At 35.4% G+C, this 15,962-nt stretch overlaps 4 protein-coding genes across 5 annotated transcripts; 2 read left to right on the forward strand and 2 right to left on the reverse strand.

Moving 5' to 3' along the window:
- Positions 1-344: 344 nt before the first annotated feature.
- LOC121777149 (ferredoxin--NADP reductase, leaf isozyme, chloroplastic-like) lies at positions 345-2,592 on the reverse strand. The gene is made up of 9 exons (XM_042174296.1): positions 2,337-2,592; positions 2,016-2,244; positions 1,746-1,879; positions 1,569-1,647; positions 1,405-1,496; positions 1,255-1,332; positions 1,079-1,141; positions 738-972; positions 345-609 (listed from the first exon to the last, which is right to left on the reverse strand). Exons 1-9 carry the CDS (start codon positions 2,439-2,441, stop codon positions 542-544), a joined length of 1,083 nt encoding a protein of 360 aa, XP_042030230.1. The 5' UTR covers positions 2,442-2,592; the 3' UTR covers positions 345-541.
- A 417-nt stretch (positions 2,593-3,009) lies between these two features.
- LOC121777148 (ferredoxin--NADP reductase, leaf-type isozyme, chloroplastic-like) lies at positions 3,010-5,517 on the reverse strand. 2 transcript variants are annotated; one of them, XM_042174295.1, is made up of 9 exons: positions 5,273-5,517; positions 4,700-4,937; positions 4,390-4,523; positions 4,185-4,263; positions 3,971-4,062; positions 3,779-3,856; positions 3,635-3,697; positions 3,289-3,523; positions 3,010-3,220 (listed from the first exon to the last, which is right to left on the reverse strand). In XM_042174295.1, exons 1-9 carry the CDS (start codon positions 5,375-5,377, stop codon positions 3,207-3,209), a joined length of 1,038 nt encoding a protein of 345 aa, XP_042030229.1. In that variant the 5' UTR covers positions 5,378-5,517; the 3' UTR covers positions 3,010-3,206. The 2 variants fall into 2 exon arrangements, with proteins under 2 accessions (XP_042030229.1, XP_042030228.1); XM_042174294.1 differs by having other exon boundaries at positions 3,010-3,204; positions 5,273-5,516.
- A 1,219-nt stretch (positions 5,518-6,736) lies between these two features.
- LOC121775910 lies at positions 6,737-8,976 on the forward strand. The gene is made up of 2 exons (XM_042172997.1): positions 6,737-6,841; positions 8,019-8,976. The coding sequence occupies exon 2, from the start codon at positions 8,082-8,084 to the stop codon at positions 8,751-8,753; it is 672 nt and encodes a 223-aa protein (XP_042028931.1). The 5' UTR covers positions 6,737-6,841; positions 8,019-8,081; the 3' UTR covers positions 8,754-8,976.
- A 3,994-nt stretch (positions 8,977-12,970) lies between these two features.
- On the forward strand, positions 12,971-13,423 carry LOC121776668. Its single transcript, XM_042173851.1, has one exon. It carries the CDS (start codon positions 12,971-12,973, stop codon positions 13,421-13,423), a length of 453 nt encoding a protein of 150 aa, XP_042029785.1.
- Positions 13,424-15,962: the final 2,539 nt, after the last annotated feature.

A 15,962-nucleotide genomic window follows, 5' to 3' on the forward strand; every position in this document is an offset into this window, starting at 1 on the left:
AACATACAAATTTCGAAAATTTTTAAATCCTAGCCCAAACTGATGTTTGTCCTAAATTTGGTTGGGTTATTTGTCCAAACAAATGACTGACGAATTTATATTTTTCGAAAATAATCAATTAACTTAAGACAACAGTGACATATTTTCATCTCTACATGTCAAAGTAGCACTATGATCATCAATTGTAGTATCAGATTTCCTAATATAGCAATTCTTGTTAATGAAAACACTTTAAAATGTACTTAATATTTTGCATGTACATAAATTTATTAAAAACTTTCATAAACTCATGCAAGTCACCATACATCATAGTATCAACTAGGAGTATCAAATAAAGAAGCCAATTAACAGAGAAAATGATTGGCAATTTGCTTCACAATTAAACTCTGTGGTAGTTCCTCAAAATCTCAACATCATCAGGTGGGTGAATGAGAGATCAAATATGAATATTCAAAAATAAAGCAAATTTGAAAAAAAAAGGGACAAAAAAAGAGGTTACCTATCTACAGCAACAAAGAGTGATACATTTATACAACAAGAACTAGTAGACTTCCACATTCCACTGCTCTCCTCTCTTCAACTGTCTCTTGTACTCTACCCAGTCGATCCCTACACGACGAGCAAAAACACGAACATCGAATGAGGCAGTATGATCGAGTTTTTGAACGATCACACAATTCAACAAGAGCAGAATATTTTGGCTAAGCATTAGTACTATTGTTAGATGTAGATTTTACCATCTCTAGCAGCTAACAAGCCCATGATATCGTCGATGCCCTTCTCCATGCCCTTGAGCCCGCACATGTATATGTAGGTGTTGTCCTTCTTGAGCAGCTCCCACAGCTCCTCCGCGTACTCAGCCATCCGCGTCTGGATGTACATCTTCTCCCCCTTCGCGTTTGTCTCTTCTCTGCTTATAGCATAGTCCACCCGGAAGTTGTCAGGGCTTTTACTCTTCATTTTGGTGAATTCCTGCCCACCACAACATGATTATTGTTATGAGATAAACAAGGAAGATGTGATCAACTCCCATTTCTTGATTTAGGATGTGATGTGAAAATGATCATCGGTTTCTTACATCTTTGTACAGCAACGAGCTGCTCGTTGGAACGCCCAGAAACAGCCACGCTAAGCCACTGAACTACAATACAACAAAATCATGATTGATTAACTAACTATACATATCTTTAATGAAGATTTGTAGGCCTCAAAAAGAGAGATTCATCAATGGTGTTCCTGTGCATTGAGGTTTACCTTGTAGTCATCGTGCTTCTCGAAGAATATCTTCCACAGAAACGAGCGGAAAGGAGCAATCCCAGTTCCTGTAGCAAGCTACAACACGACATGGTTGTGATAATGAAAATACAACACGTTGATAAACGATGTCAAGCAAGAACAACCTACCATAATGATGGTAGCATTAGGGTCTTTTGGCAGAAGCATCTCTTTCCCAACAGGTCCAGTTATTTTCACCTCAGCACCGGGTGTCAAGTCGCCTGAAACAGAAAAAGGTTTGGTAAGAATATTCATAACCTCACATTAATTTAAACAAGGATTTGAGTAGTTACACAAAAAGTTTGAGCAAACTCCTTTAACTATTTCCCCTTGATCATTGGTGTAGATAAGCCTCTTAACACACAAGGAGACCTGCAACAAAGCATCAAAAATCGATGTAGCTAGTTTGAATTCTTCTCAAAACAACAGGCATTGATGCTATACTATCTCGTTCGTGAAGGGAGGCTTACAGTCTTGGAGTCTCCTAGATCACCGAGGGCGCTGCTTGCAATCGAGTACAACCTCAGCTTGTGAGGCTTCCCGTTCTTGTCAATGCCATCCGGGATTATTCCAATCGATTGGCCTTCTCTGTAAGGCACCTCTCCTGCTCAACAACACGCAACTAGTTCAGTCTCGAGCAACGTGGACTCAACAAAGTAAATTATCACCATTGTTCCATCATCGACAAGATAGAAGTGTTTATGACTTTAGGAGGAGGGATGGGAAATGAATAATAATACCCTCAGTGCTAAAGAGCATGTGCCATGTTTCACCAGGGGCATCGTCTGCGGTGATCTTGGTGTTCAAGAGGCATTTGCCAATGTAAGGCTCTTTAGGCCTGAACTTGTTGACAACTACTCCTTCTTCCTGTTTCTTGGAATGCTTCTCCTTCTTCGGAGGCGCCTCAGTGCTCACCTCAGCTCTTATCGGAGCAACCTTAGACGACACATTCTTGTAGTGCAAGGATGCCTGCACATATTCATGATTGATAGCTGATAAGGTGCATGACTCTTTTTATATATCATGAATAAAAGGCAGAAATTTGTGCATATGGTTGATACCTTGTTAAAATTGATCCTTTCTGGAGAAATAATGGATGTTCTAGCTGAAAGAGAAGCAGACTTGGAGGTAGAAAGAGAGACTGCAGCACTTACAGCAGCAGCCATATTTTGTTAGGAAATAAGAAATCAAGAATCAGAGGGATAGAGAGTAACAAGTATAGTGAGTAAGAGAAGGAGAATAAGAAGATTAGGGATATGTGGAGGAGATAGGAAAGCCAATGCAGTAGCACAAGTGAGGATAAGAAACTGTCAGCGATGTATGACTCTCATATTTCAAACACATTGTTTCAGACAGAATCATAATTAATAAGATATTTTGATTCACCACCAGAAGATCTAAGTGAGAATATAGATTCCCTGTCGCATTAATAAATATCCATGTCAGATAAACATACACCTCACCTCGGTAATGATGATAAAAAAAATGGTTGATGTAATATCAGATGTTTTACTAATAATATTTCAATAACTTTTTATGTCTATTTCTATCGCTTGTTCATATGAAGAGTGATGATCTGAGATTCTGAATACATACTCAAATTAAATATACATTTTGTTTTGTTTTATATAGCAATACTTTTAGGATTAATTTATACTGAATCTTCAACATTCATCTTTAATTTCTATAAACATCTTCAAATGTGCTGGTTTGATACAGGGGCAAAAGATGAAGTAAAAGATAAAAGCAACATTTTTTTAAAGATCAGTACCCTGCTTAATACATTACATGAGCTGATGAGCACAGAGGAAAAATGCAGGTAGGGCTGAATTTTGTACAAAACATTTATCCAAGCAACAGCTTAATAAACTTCCACATTCCATTGTTCTGCCTTCTTCAACTGCCTCTTGTACTCTATCCAGTTGATACCTTCAAAGAAGAAAAACTAGAAGATCGAATGAGGCATGAGAATTAATATATAATGCCTAGAGAGTTTTGGCAAGTGAAGCTTACCGTCTCTAGCAGCTAAGGAAACCATAATTTCATCAATTCCCTTCTCCATTCCCTTGAGCCCGCACATGTACACGAACGTGTTGTCTTTCTTGAGCATCTCCCACAGCTCCTCCGCATACTCAGCCATCCGAGTTTGGATGTACATCTTCTCCCCCTTGGCGTTCGTCTGTTCTCTGCTCACAGCAAAGTCCAGCCGGAAGTTCTCCGGGTTTTTCTCCTTCATTTTCTCAAATTCCTGACCACATTGATCAACATTATTAATCACATAACCAATTCAAACTGCATAATGAGAACTTATTTTGGACAATAAATCGAGTTCAATCACTTAAGATTGCAGTTTTCTTACCTCCTTGTAGAGCAAGGAGCTGCTTGTTGGAACACCCAAGAATAGCCATGCTAAGCCGTTGAACTGAAATTCAAGAAGCCAATTGGTGTGTGACAGTGTTTGAAGGTAGAAGGAACGCGTTATGCAAAAGATTTTCGTGTTTACCTTGTAGTCCTCGTGCTCCTCGAAGAACATTTTCCACAAGAATGAGCGGAAAGGAGCAATCCCAGTTCCAGTTCCGAGCTACACATGTCAAAGAACAGAACACCGATGCCAGATCAACTCAATGCAACTTTTATGCCTTATAAAGCAAACTGTTCACATATTCATATTTGATCTCAATTATGAATAACAAACCATTATGATGGTAGCATTGGGGTCTTTCGGCAAAAGCATTTCTTTCCCCACAGGGCCAGTAATCTTCACTTCGTCACCAGCTTTCAAGTCACCTGATAATGAAACGATTCAACTTATGTTCAGCGCACGATTGCAACCACAACCAATGGCATTTAAGAAGTAAGATTAGAAGCTCATAACATGGTCACAATTCTCAATAGTATTGTTTACTTACACAAAAAGTTCGAGCAAACTCCTTTAACAATTTCACCTTGATCATTGGTGTAAACAAGCCTTTTGACACACAAAGAGACCTGCAACGAAGCATAACCGAATATGATGGAAGGATTCCTATGAAATGCACAAACAAACATATTTCCAATATCTTAAAAACATATTTCCTTTTACAGACACATATTCCTATTCAGCAGAAGCCTTACAGTCTTGGAGTCTCCAAAGTCCCCAAGGGCACTGCTGGCAATCGAGTACAACCTCAGCTTGTGAGGCTTCTCGTTCTTGTCTACGCCATCTGCGATCACCCCAATCGACTGCCCTTCTCTGTAAGGCACCTCCCCTGCTCAACATACACAGATACTCAACAAAATAAGTTCCTAAGCAACAACACACACATTTATACCTCTAAACAGATACTATTCAACCACATCATAGAAAACACATGTCAACAAAAGGAATGAAACTAGTACACTACAAATTTGGTGTTCATGAATGTTTGTAGAGGATGAATAATACCCTCAGTGCTGAAGACCATGTGCCAAGTCTCTCCCGGGGCATCATCCCCGGTTAGTCTGACATTAAGAAGGCACCTTCCAACATATGGCTCTTTTGGCCTATATTTGTTGACAATCACCCCTTCTTCTTGTTTCTTGGAAATCTTCTCAGCCTTAGCAGGAGCTTCTGTGGTTACCTGTGCTCTGATTGGTGCAATCTTGGCACCCGTAGATGACACATTTCTGTAGTGTAAGGAGGCCTATATATGCACAAGATTATCAGAATCCATTTGTAGGTTATTAAGTTAAATATAACCACTATGAAACTATCAGCAAATCAGTAGAGCTAAATCCCTTATCATATGCTGTGAAATTTCATAGCTTTGATACAATACAACAGAAACAATTACCAGCATATTAATGCAATCTGATGAGATGTAGATATATTTGCATAAGCCCCTTTTTCAGTTTATTGATGCAAAGTTGTAAAGATTGAATTTTTTTTTTATCAGCGAATTCTGTTTAAAGCAATATTCTAAATAAAATGCAGAAGATCATAAGAAAACATGCAAGAAGAGGAAAGAAGAGATGAAACCTTGTTGAAATTGATGGTTTCTGGAGAAATAATGGATGTTCTAGCTGAAAGGGAGGTGGCCTTGGTGGAAGGTAGAGAGACTGCAGCGCTAACAGCAGCAGCCATGACTGGTGTGATGAAGTAAGAAATGGAGAATCAGAGGGAGAGAGGGAGTGTAGTAAGAGAGGAAATTAGTGATGGTGATGAAGATTATGAAATGGGTGGAGGAGATTGTAGTGAGTGAGTGGTACATGTGAGGATAAAAAATGGCCTAAGTTGTGCGACTCTCAACGACATTTTAACATATATTTGGTGTCTCCGTTTTGATATTTCAACTCTAAGTTACTTTGTGACATAATGATTAAATACTATGATGTAAGATTATTCAGATATTTACTACTTGAATTTTGGAGGAATGTGAGACGACTAGGTGGTTTAGTCAAGTTTAAATAAATTTGTAGATTTGGCGTCAAGGCGTGCAGTCATTAATAATAAAACTATATGAATGTTAGGAAATATATAAATGGGCTAAAAAAAATTAATCCATATTCGAACAATTTTACAATATGTTCCTTTTTCCATAGGGGGTGTTTGGTAGCTAAGATAAGCCCTTGATAAATGAGTTATCTTAATTTATCTTGATTTATATGAGTGTTTGCTAAGATAAGCCCTTGATAAATTATCTTAGATTTAATCCTAATTCTTATCTTAAAGCCCATCATAATTAATTATCTTATGATAACTTAACATTCCTACCAAACACTCCCTAAAAGTACAAACTTGCATCAGATGCCCATTAAATTAATCAGTTTGGACCAAAATTATCCAGGCCCAATTAGGCACAATCTTAAAAGTTTGCGACATATGAAATTCAAAATTGCCCAGGCCCAGTTAGAGGCATATTTGAAAGTTTGCAAAATGTGAATATTTACTTCGTGTGTTGTACTTTTTGGATTAAACAAGTTGTTATAAATTTATAATATAAAACCTGAAAATTATCGAGCACTCGTACTGTGCTTGAAAATATTTGGTAAATAATACTAATAATAAGGGGTATTTTACACCTAGTATAATAAAAAATTTTAAAAACTTATTTTTTCCACGAATTTTAAACTTGACATATAATATCATAAACTTAAATTGTTGTTTAATTTTCTCACTGGCGACAAAATCCGACTACGTATAAATTAGATGGATAACCATATCTATCTTCTAGAGACTTTGTAATCATATTAATATCATTTTTTATGGTAACTATATCTTATGTGATGTGATAACAAATGAGATGTAGTCAGATTTCGTTGTCGGTGAAGAAATTCAACAACTATTTAAATTCGAGTATTATATGCCAAGTTTAATGTTTGTGGAAATAAATATTTTTTTGTAAAGTTTCGCGATATTAGATCCCAATAATAATAATTAATACGTAATTAATAATATTATTACTTATATTATCTCTAATCCATTTTACATGAGTGACTGAGTTTGAGAAGAGAGAAAGGAAAAAGACGATCAGATTTGGAAAGAGAGATAGAGGAAAAAGACGATCAGATTTGGGAAGAGCGAAAGGCGATCGAAATCGTGCTAGAGGTAATTTCAAATTATGTGATTAACGATTTCATCAAGGATTTCTAATTTCTAATTTTTCATATATGATGATTTGGGTAGCTGTTTTGTAGAAATTAGGGTTCTAGTTGACTGGTATGTGAAATATTGATGTACAATGATGAAGAGTTGATTAAACATTGCTACTAGGAATTTTATAGAGTTTGGGAATGCAATAAATTAATGTGGAAGAAATTTTGTATGTGAAAAAGTTTTGGGTTGAGTTTTTTCATGAAAATAGCCTTTATACTATCATATTCACACCCACATATTTCACGAAGGTTGTTTGGAAAAGTCGAAAAATAGCAATAACTTTACAAGTGGAGTAGTAAAGATTTTAGTTGATGAAGCCTTAATTAAATTGTGTATTTACAAATTTTGAGACACATAAACTGTTCCTTATCTTGAAAATCAAGGGGTCTGTTGATGTGATTAATTCAAATGTTACTTAATTCTGTAGATAAGTCCATAATGTTTCATAACATATTTGTCCTTGTCTCTGCTTGTGTAAAGTCAGAGCTCTTCCCTGTTACCGTGCTGCACATCAAACTTCCGTGTAGTAGTATTTATCAGCATCGTTGTGGTTATATTCTCAGCATCGTCATCGTTGTTGTTCCATTGTCTCTTGCCTATTAGAATTTTGTGATCCATTACAGGTTCTAGAGGATAAGTCTTATCTCATTTCCAAATCGAAGTAAAATTTTACTAATACTTGAGTTTTGTTAGTTGGTGACACCTCATTTTTCTTCAAGTTTCAATCCCTGCATAGGAAAGAGCCAAAGGCCTTAACATGGTTTTCTGAATTGTTGATATGCTAGAAGCCAATTTCGGCAAATGTATGAATTGACGGGAGTGATTTTTATATGAACAACTTAAGACTTATTCAGCCACTTGAATTCATTTCAAATGATCAACTTACTGCTTCTATTTTGGCTACTGTTTTCTTTTGATTGATTAATTATACATATCTTTTGATGTATGGTAGCCTTAATAGGCTGAATTATATTTAAAATTAAAATGCATTTCCCATAACTCTAGTAAGAATTCCATCCGATAAACATGAGCAATATATATGTCAAGGTAAAATTTAACATAGTGTATTAATATATTTCTTTGGCTTGCAAGGATGTTAACTATGAATTTCATATATCCTATTGAACAGACACATCCACAAGTTAAAACATTGCGATACAAGTCATACCAGTATTTCCAAGACTGGATTGAGATGTTTGGAAAGGATCGCGCTTCTGGAAAAAGTTCACAAGGCACGATAGACCTTGAGAAAGTGGCAAGGCAACAACAGGCCTCGAATGATTTTGCTAAAGTGGCAAGCCAACAACCATATCTACCTGACTTTGATGTAAATGAGTTCCCTACCGGCCTCAATGTACACATTGGAGATTACTCTTTCTCCAATACTAATGAAAACGTCGACCATGAGTTCTCCCACAGCTATGTACCTCTGGAGGAGGTGGCCACGGATACTCCTTTCCCTGGTGAAAGCAAATCGGTCAATTCCACCAAAAGGGATGGTGATAAGAAAACTCAATCCAAAAGAAAGCGCAAGCAGCATGAATCTGCAACCTCCAAGGACTCGGTTATTGTTGATCTCATGGATAAGTTCTTCAAACAACAAAATGAATCCATTGGTATCTTCGTCGACAAACTTGATAAACGGAGTGAACAATCGATGAGCAGCAAATCTGAAGTTGTTGACAAGACAAAGCTTATTCTTGAAGCTTTGAGAAAAATTGCTACACTTCCTGAGGAGACTCGACTGAACTTTGCATACAAAGTTACAATTGATGCACGAGTCACAGATTTATTCCTCAATCTCTCTGAAGGCGAACGTATTACATTCGTGAATACGATGATGGCGAAGAAGGTATTGCCATAGAACTTACCAAACTATTATGCCACGCATATCACCAAACATTGGGTGTTATTTTTGATGACTTGTTAACAGCTATGGTTTGCTGCTTTTAAACAATCTATTTAGGTAGTATTAGTTGGTGATGTTGGCTGATTTTGATAAACATATATATGCAGCTAGATATGACTTGATGATATTGGAAACTTTTGATATTTCATATGCTCATATACTTTGTAATTTGATTGAATTTCAAACTTCGATTTCTGTTTGCTATTTTGATTGGTCCCCATCATAGTGAGGCAGAGAAGTGACAAAGAGTTAGGATTATGCATTTGGTCTAGTTGCTTGTTGGAGTGCTGCAAGTCTAAAGCATCTAACTTTGATACTTTTCTTCATGATGATGCTTCAGAGGCACTAAGAATATGATTATATACATATATATATGTATATAGAGGGAGTTTACAGGAAGAAAGAGAGGGAGACTGGAAAAAAAATGTGTGCCAATTGTCTTTCTTCGATTTCATTTTTATTTGTTATTTTTTCTAATTTCCATTTTGTGTTATTTAAACTTGGTGTTTCTATTTAATTTTGTCAATAGTTTGTGCAATGTAGTATTTGATTTGTAATTTTTTATTTAATTTTGTCAATAGGTGTGATGTGATTATTAAACCTATTTCCTATAATATTTTTAAATCGGTATGGTCATAATTTTTTTATAATATTTGATTAAAATGTGTATTTTTATCATATATTAATATATTATGCATTATGCCTAATTTTAAAAAAATGACATTTATAATAAGACTTCTTCTATTATTGAAGCATAAGAATTATTACGGATTTGATAGAATCATAGAAATTTGATTTTGAAGTTTTGATAATTTAATATTGAAGCATATAAATAATAACGTCCTTGCTAGATCATTATTTGGAAATGGAATTTAACATATTTTTGTTTTTTTGGAGCAAATTCATACATTTACATAAAATATTAGACCAAATGATTGGGAGAAGTATTAGAAGGGTATCACAGTAAATATACAGTATCTTGGCACTATATAATAATATAATATTTCGAACCAAACATGCTTGAAGGAGTATTAAAATTGACATTCCAACCAAACATCTTTTTTTAGTCTAAGATTGAGTCATGGTTTATCCTAGATTATATCTTGATACTATTTAATCTTGCAAACCGAACATCTCCTTGGATTGTCAAATATGTACGTTGATTTGTCTTACTATTTCATGCAATTATAAGCACATTTTGAATAGCTTGATCTGTAAACTATCGAAGAATTAATTTCTTATTTCTAGAATGGCAAGCTATTGGTTTCTAGATTACAAGAGATAAACCGGACATAATACAACTCAAAAGAATGAATACAAAAGAACAAACTGAAACGAAATTACAAAGTAGAATTCGAAACAAATAAACCGTGAACAGTAGTTAGCCGAGTCGAGGAGTCCTCTTTCCGAAATACGAGATACGCCCCGGTAGTGCTCTCGGATTGGCGTTTCGTCCCCAAAGATAAAACGGCTACGTCTTTGGATGGCTGTCATCATTGCGAGTCCACGAGGTGTCATCTCGCTTGACTCACTGACGTGGAAACATTGGTGCTCTAAAAAGAACTAGACCAACTGGCAGCACCGAGCCCCACGACCAGGCCCAAAGTCCAAGCACAATGGCACAAGGCATGCGGCTCGCAGCGTGCGCCGGTGGCGCGCGTGTGGGCTACAACCCATCTTAGTCCACTAGAATTATTACATGTAATAATCCTTCTTATTAAATACTTATTTAATAAGCTTGTTACTTTCAATGTGGATAATTAGTCTCTTAATTAATCCCATGAGTTCTCTCATAACTCATTTAATTAGCTCGCAATTTTGTGCAACTTTAATCCATTATTTCTCACTCACCGTGAATCGGATTTGAGAAATTGAATATACCACGGTCATCTACTCCGAACGTAGATCGACGCTATATCATTTAATTTCACAAAATTAAATGTCTCATTGGAATTATTATTGGTCAAAGTCATTTGACCGTGCATACGGTTCCAACACGAGCACCCTTAAATAGATATAAAAAAGAAAGTAAATGTGATCTAATAGTTTACTAAGATCGATATATAAATTTTCGAATGTCCTAATTAGATCCTTAATAATTTAAGAAAATTTGAATAACTTTGTGAAAGCGATTCATCAATTTCAACTAGATGGAGAAGGATAACTTGATAAAATAAATTCGAAGCCATTATTTAAATGAGAGATGATTCATGGAGTATAATATATCATAAATTCAGAACATTACTAGGCAAAAGAGGTGTCCAACTGTACTTGTTTCATACGTACACGTACATATATACTAAAATGCAGTTGTCTCCCAATTGTACGTAAATGTACATCCTGGAAACAACGTGTTCTCTGATTTTCTAATGTATTTTATAGTACTTTTATATTCTCGTGTGATCTGTTCAGCAATAAACAGATTAATATAGGATCTAAAATAAGATATTTGTCATTTGAGGAAGTCCAGTTTGTGATATATTTATGTGTAGTAGTATTAAGCATAATTTACAGGGACACCCATTTCTTAAATGCTAGTAAACATCTATAGCTCACCACATTAGAAAATGGAGCGCTTAAATCTTAAGCAATTATACTAATTACGTGTGTTTTTTGAGGCATGCGCATACAAAAATACTCATATCTCAATTATTTGACGCTACTTATATAAATGAAACCCTAAAATTTTCAAAATTACTTAACTTTAACCCTAAAAATGAATTTTACATAAGTTAAAACCTTGAAGGTAAAAACAATCCATTTCAAAAAGTATTCCTGAAAATTAAAATCGGACCATTATAAATTTTGAATTCTGAATTTAAAAAAATTAAAAATTCATGTTGGAACACCAATGTTCTTAGGCACGTCGCAACAATGTGCTTATAAACGTAAGCACACAAACGCGTGCTTTTCGCTGCGGTGCTTAAGCTTATACGACCAGATAATACATATGTATGCTAGTGTTCATAGAATTTCATTCTTAAATGAGTTATCTACCCTACCAAACATGCACAAAATTTATAATTCATCATAATAAATACAAATTGTTAAGTAAATATTAAGAGTACGTGGACTATATAATTTTGTTATTTGGTGAGATTGTTCGAATCAATCGGCCAAACTTCAAGTGCCACAATATATCATAGTCGGCAATTTCTAAACATTCACAAAATTTTGGATTTAATTATTTATAATTAACTCTATTCATCAATAAAATAAAATAACCCAATAAAACGGCTCATAAAACTACTCCCATGCCATGTCGGTATATAATTAAATACTACTCCAATGCTAAAATTCAGCCGAAAGAAAATACTCCATTCCATTCGTCCCAGTTTAAGAATAAGATTTAGTTATGACAAGGGTTTTAAGAAATTGGTGGAGTGTGTAATAAATGAAGTGAGGTAGTGGTTGTTGGAGTGTGTAATAATTGAAGTGAGGTAGTGGAAAGTGAGATCCTTTTGATTTTTTGTATGTTTAGAATTTTATTTTGTTTTATTTTTATGAAAGTAGTGGCATTTGAGTGTAAAATTGATAAATAATGAGGTTAAATTTTATATTCAAATATGATAGATTCTAAATGTGACTCTTAAACTGGGATGAACTTAGATGATAAAATGTGACTCCGGAGAGAGTATATTTGAACAAGCGTGAATAGATGCTTATCTATGTATTGATTATTAAAACGAAGAATAGTCTATAAAGCGTAGCTACTGTTTTAGAACTCCAAAACCAAACCCAACTTTTTATGCTCAAAATAAAGAAGTCGATCAATATTATACAAATTTCAGAGGTGGATAAGCTAAACCCAAACACTTTTTACATTTTACAATTCAAATTCAGTTTGGACTTTTCTACTAATACTATATTTGTAGCACATAAAAGTGACACAAGAATTCCACCACGCCGCCAGCACGCGAAGGAAGGCCTCCAACTAAATAATTAACTATTCGTAAATTGAGAGAGAGAGTGCGATTTCATTTCACCCAAAAATAGACTTTTCAAATCGCACCGTGAAAAAAAGCGATTTCGTGAAGCTCCCTTGCACCTTCACATGAAACGTCATGGAAACTCCCCCATGCATACATTTCTGATTTTCTTCTCTCTTTATATATATACACACACACACACACAGATACATACACAAAGGCTGCACACACACAAACACAAAAATGGAGCGATGCAAGGTGAGAGGGAGCAGATCGAAGGCGAATAAAGCGGCTGCGTGCAAAAAACACCCCAAGCACAGGCAATCGCCGGGAGTCTGCTCCATCTGCCTGCGCGAAAAGCTCTCAAACCTCTCCAATTGCGGCGAAAATTCGAGATCGGCGAGATCTCCATCCGCCGTTTCCTCTCTCTCCTCCTACGCCTCTTCTCTCTCCTCCTCCTGCGCCTCGCCGCCGCCGGAGCTCACGATCTCCGTCGCCTTCTTCAGGAAGAGCAGATCCATGGCGGTGGTGGTGCCGCGGGGAAGAGCGGAAGAGGCCGATCGGAATCGCGAGAAGGAGATTCGGATTGTGAAGGGAGGGTTTTGGTCCAAATTGTTGCCACAAAAGAGTAGAGGGAAATTGATGCATTCCAGAACTACAAGAGAGATCAAAGGATCGTTGCATCACTTCACTTGAGATTGATTTTTTTCCCCTATAATTTGTCTTTCAAAATTGGGAAATTTTAGTGTAGAGAAATCAAAATTAAATCATTCTTTTTTTAGCTGGAGAAGTGATTTTGTGTTGGCTTGCTAATTATCGATGAAGCCTAATTCCCCCCTGTTCTTTGATTAATTCCTTCGTAATTAGGAGTTATAGTCGTTTTACCTATTTTGTGGTTTGAGTTTTTGGTAACTAAATCAGATTTTTGGGAAATAATTAGGTCAAAATATTACTCCCTACAACCCCACACCTTCGGCAGATCGCCTAACCACGTTCATCTTCGGCGCAAGAGCGCTACGCACTTTATCTACGCAATCAATCATTTATTCATTTAGGCATCTTAGCTTGTTGCACGAGTTTTAGAGCGTCCGCCACTCCATGCGGAATTACCACCGGCGTGCGGGAATTCTGTGACGGACGTCCGCTATTGCGCGTCCCTTCCACGGATACGGAATTCCGCGAAGGAATTCGCAGTTCCGCAGCCATCGGCAGAATTCCGCAGGGAATTCCACGCGGACGCCCGCCATTGCGTTGACGCCCGCGGAATTCCCGTTTAATGCATTAAATATTTTTTTTCGGTTCCTATATATACATCCCGTTGAACTTCATTTCATTCGCACCACTTGTATTAACAAGTTTCTCTCTCTAAATTTCTTTTATATATTCTCAATGTTGATCGAGTCCGTGCATTCGCCGACATGCGCCAAAAACAAGCTCATGTTCGACTCCAGAATGATATTATTGAAAGTATGGCAGCAGATGAGTCGTCGTTGATGTGGGGGTGAAGCATTATTGAAATGTATTTTTTTAATTTGGTGAAATGTACTTTTCTTTTTTTATTAATGGAATATTTTTCCTTATTTGTGTCGACTATTTAATTCCGTAAATTTCTTACTTCCGGAAATTGTTTAATTTGTGAATTAGGGAACTCTGCCACTGTGCAGTGGGAATTCCTTATGACGTGGCAGTGCAGTGGGAATTCCTTATGACATGGCATGAGTTGTTTTTGGGAATTCCGCCGGGAATTCCGCACCACTGTGGATGCCCTTAAAGCTTTATATATTGAGGATCATAAAAGATAAATAAACAGATACTAGTATATTGAGAATAATAATACATTTGCGTAAAGTGTCTATAAATAAAAAGAGAGTAATTTTTATGAATGTGATAAAATAGTATAGTAACGAATTATACTCCTTTTGTCTAACGATACATTAAATGTCATGGAGTATTATTTTTTACTAGCTCTGAGTTTAAAGAAATTGTTTTAGAAATAATTTGAATATGTAAAATAAAGTGAATAAAAATAGTTAGTCGAATGTAAAATCTATTTATGTATATTGTTTTTATAATAAAATATTAGTGAAATGAGTTATTAGAATACGAAGTTTATTTATCAAAAATACGAAATACTCCATAAAAGGATAGAAGAAATGAAAATTGAGATATTTATTAGTGTACGAAAGGAGAGTAGTAATTTTTTTGGTACTAAAAAGCGGGAACAACCCGAAAATCTCAAAAAAACAAAAAATACCGATAATAGGAGACACCAAGTCTGTCATGCAGGAGCCAGATACTAAAGGCCAACGGAGAGGTATCTAGAACCCAGACTCCATGATGAAACCTTTACGTCTGTAGGCTGTATGTATAGTGTGATAAGTAGTCATCAACAAAGTTACCTTCTCGATGTACATAACATACCATAGTTAAATCTGAGCCCAAAAGCAAACCACAAATTCGCTTTATATTAATTGAGTGTTAATAGAGAGTTCAAACTGCAACTTTTTTTTTTAAGATATGAAAGGTAGAATATTAGTTGGTCGATGGAATAATGGGATCTTATATTTAGGGCAGAAAGTGTGAATGTAGTTAATGTTTGGTCACATTGAATAGTACAAATAAATGGTTTGTACCACAGCTGGCACAAAAGTGGTCTACCATAGCACATTCCTCGTAATTTCATTTAAATATTAATTAACACTTAACATTAAAACCCGACATGCTTAAACTTTTATACATCATCCTTTTTCTTTATGATCTTATAAACTTTATAATACTTTACTTTATTTAGGTTGTGCATTTTTCTATAAATGAGTTGCTTCAGCCTTGATGCTATACATCCCCGCAATTAAGCAATTAAAACTCTTTTTATAAATAGGAATATGGAGTTATGATATGTAACCCGATCATAGTTGTCACAGAAGATTATACGGGTGTGTCCTTCGATTTTATATTCCACTAATTTATTCAATTTACTTTTCTTTACATTGCTTAAAATTTGTGTCATAATCAAATAGGACTCTTATTAAGAGTTGGATGGAGTACATTTTTACATTTAGTTTCATGAATAAGTTACTAGAATAGGTACATGTAACCTATTTTTTGACCATTTGCAATAAAAGTGAAATGAATATTTCTATTAATGGACGAATGAAGTACTAATATTTATTATACAAAATAAGATTATTACTTTAATAATACATTATGATTTATATTTATAACAAGGATTAAAATT

Source organism: Salvia splendens, chromosome 18 (assembly GCF_004379255.2).
Source record: "Salvia splendens isolate huo1 chromosome 18, SspV2, whole genome shotgun sequence".
NCBI lineage: Eukaryota > Viridiplantae > Streptophyta > Magnoliopsida > Lamiales > Lamiaceae > Salvia > Salvia splendens.

Bases quoted from the DNA above. Each gene is read 5' to 3' on its own strand.
- LOC121777149 (XM_042174296.1), bottom strand. From the start codon at position 2,441: ATGGCTGCTGCTGTAAGTGCTGCAGTCTCTCTTTCTACCTCCAAGTCT. The intron at 1,497-1,568 runs GTAACTACTCAA...TTTCTGTTTCAG, and splicing joins AGTTTGCTCAAACTTTTTGT to GCGACTTGACACCCGGTGCT. The intron at 610-737 runs GTAAAATCTACA...CTCGTCGTGTAG, and splicing joins CTTGTTAGCTGCTAGAGATG to GGATCGACTGGGTAGAGTAC.
- LOC121777148 (XM_042174294.1), bottom strand. From the start codon at position 5,377: ATGGCTGCTGCTGTTAGCGCTGCAGTCTCTCTACCTTCCACCAAGGCC. The intron at 4,524-4,699 runs GTATTATTCATC...TATGTTGAGCAG, and splicing joins CATGGTCTTCAGCACTGAGG to GGGAGGTGCCTTACAGAGAA. The intron at 4,264-4,389 runs GTAAGGCTTCTG...GCTTCGTTGCAG, and splicing joins ACTTTGGAGACTCCAAGACT to GTCTCTTTGTGTGTCAAAAG.
- LOC121775910 (XM_042172997.1), top strand. From the start codon at position 8,082: ATGTTTGGAAAGGATCGCGCTTCTGGAAAAAGTTCACAAGGCACGATA.
- LOC121776668 (XM_042173851.1), top strand. From the start codon at position 12,971: ATGGAGCGATGCAAGGTGAGAGGGAGCAGATCGAAGGCGAATAAAGCG.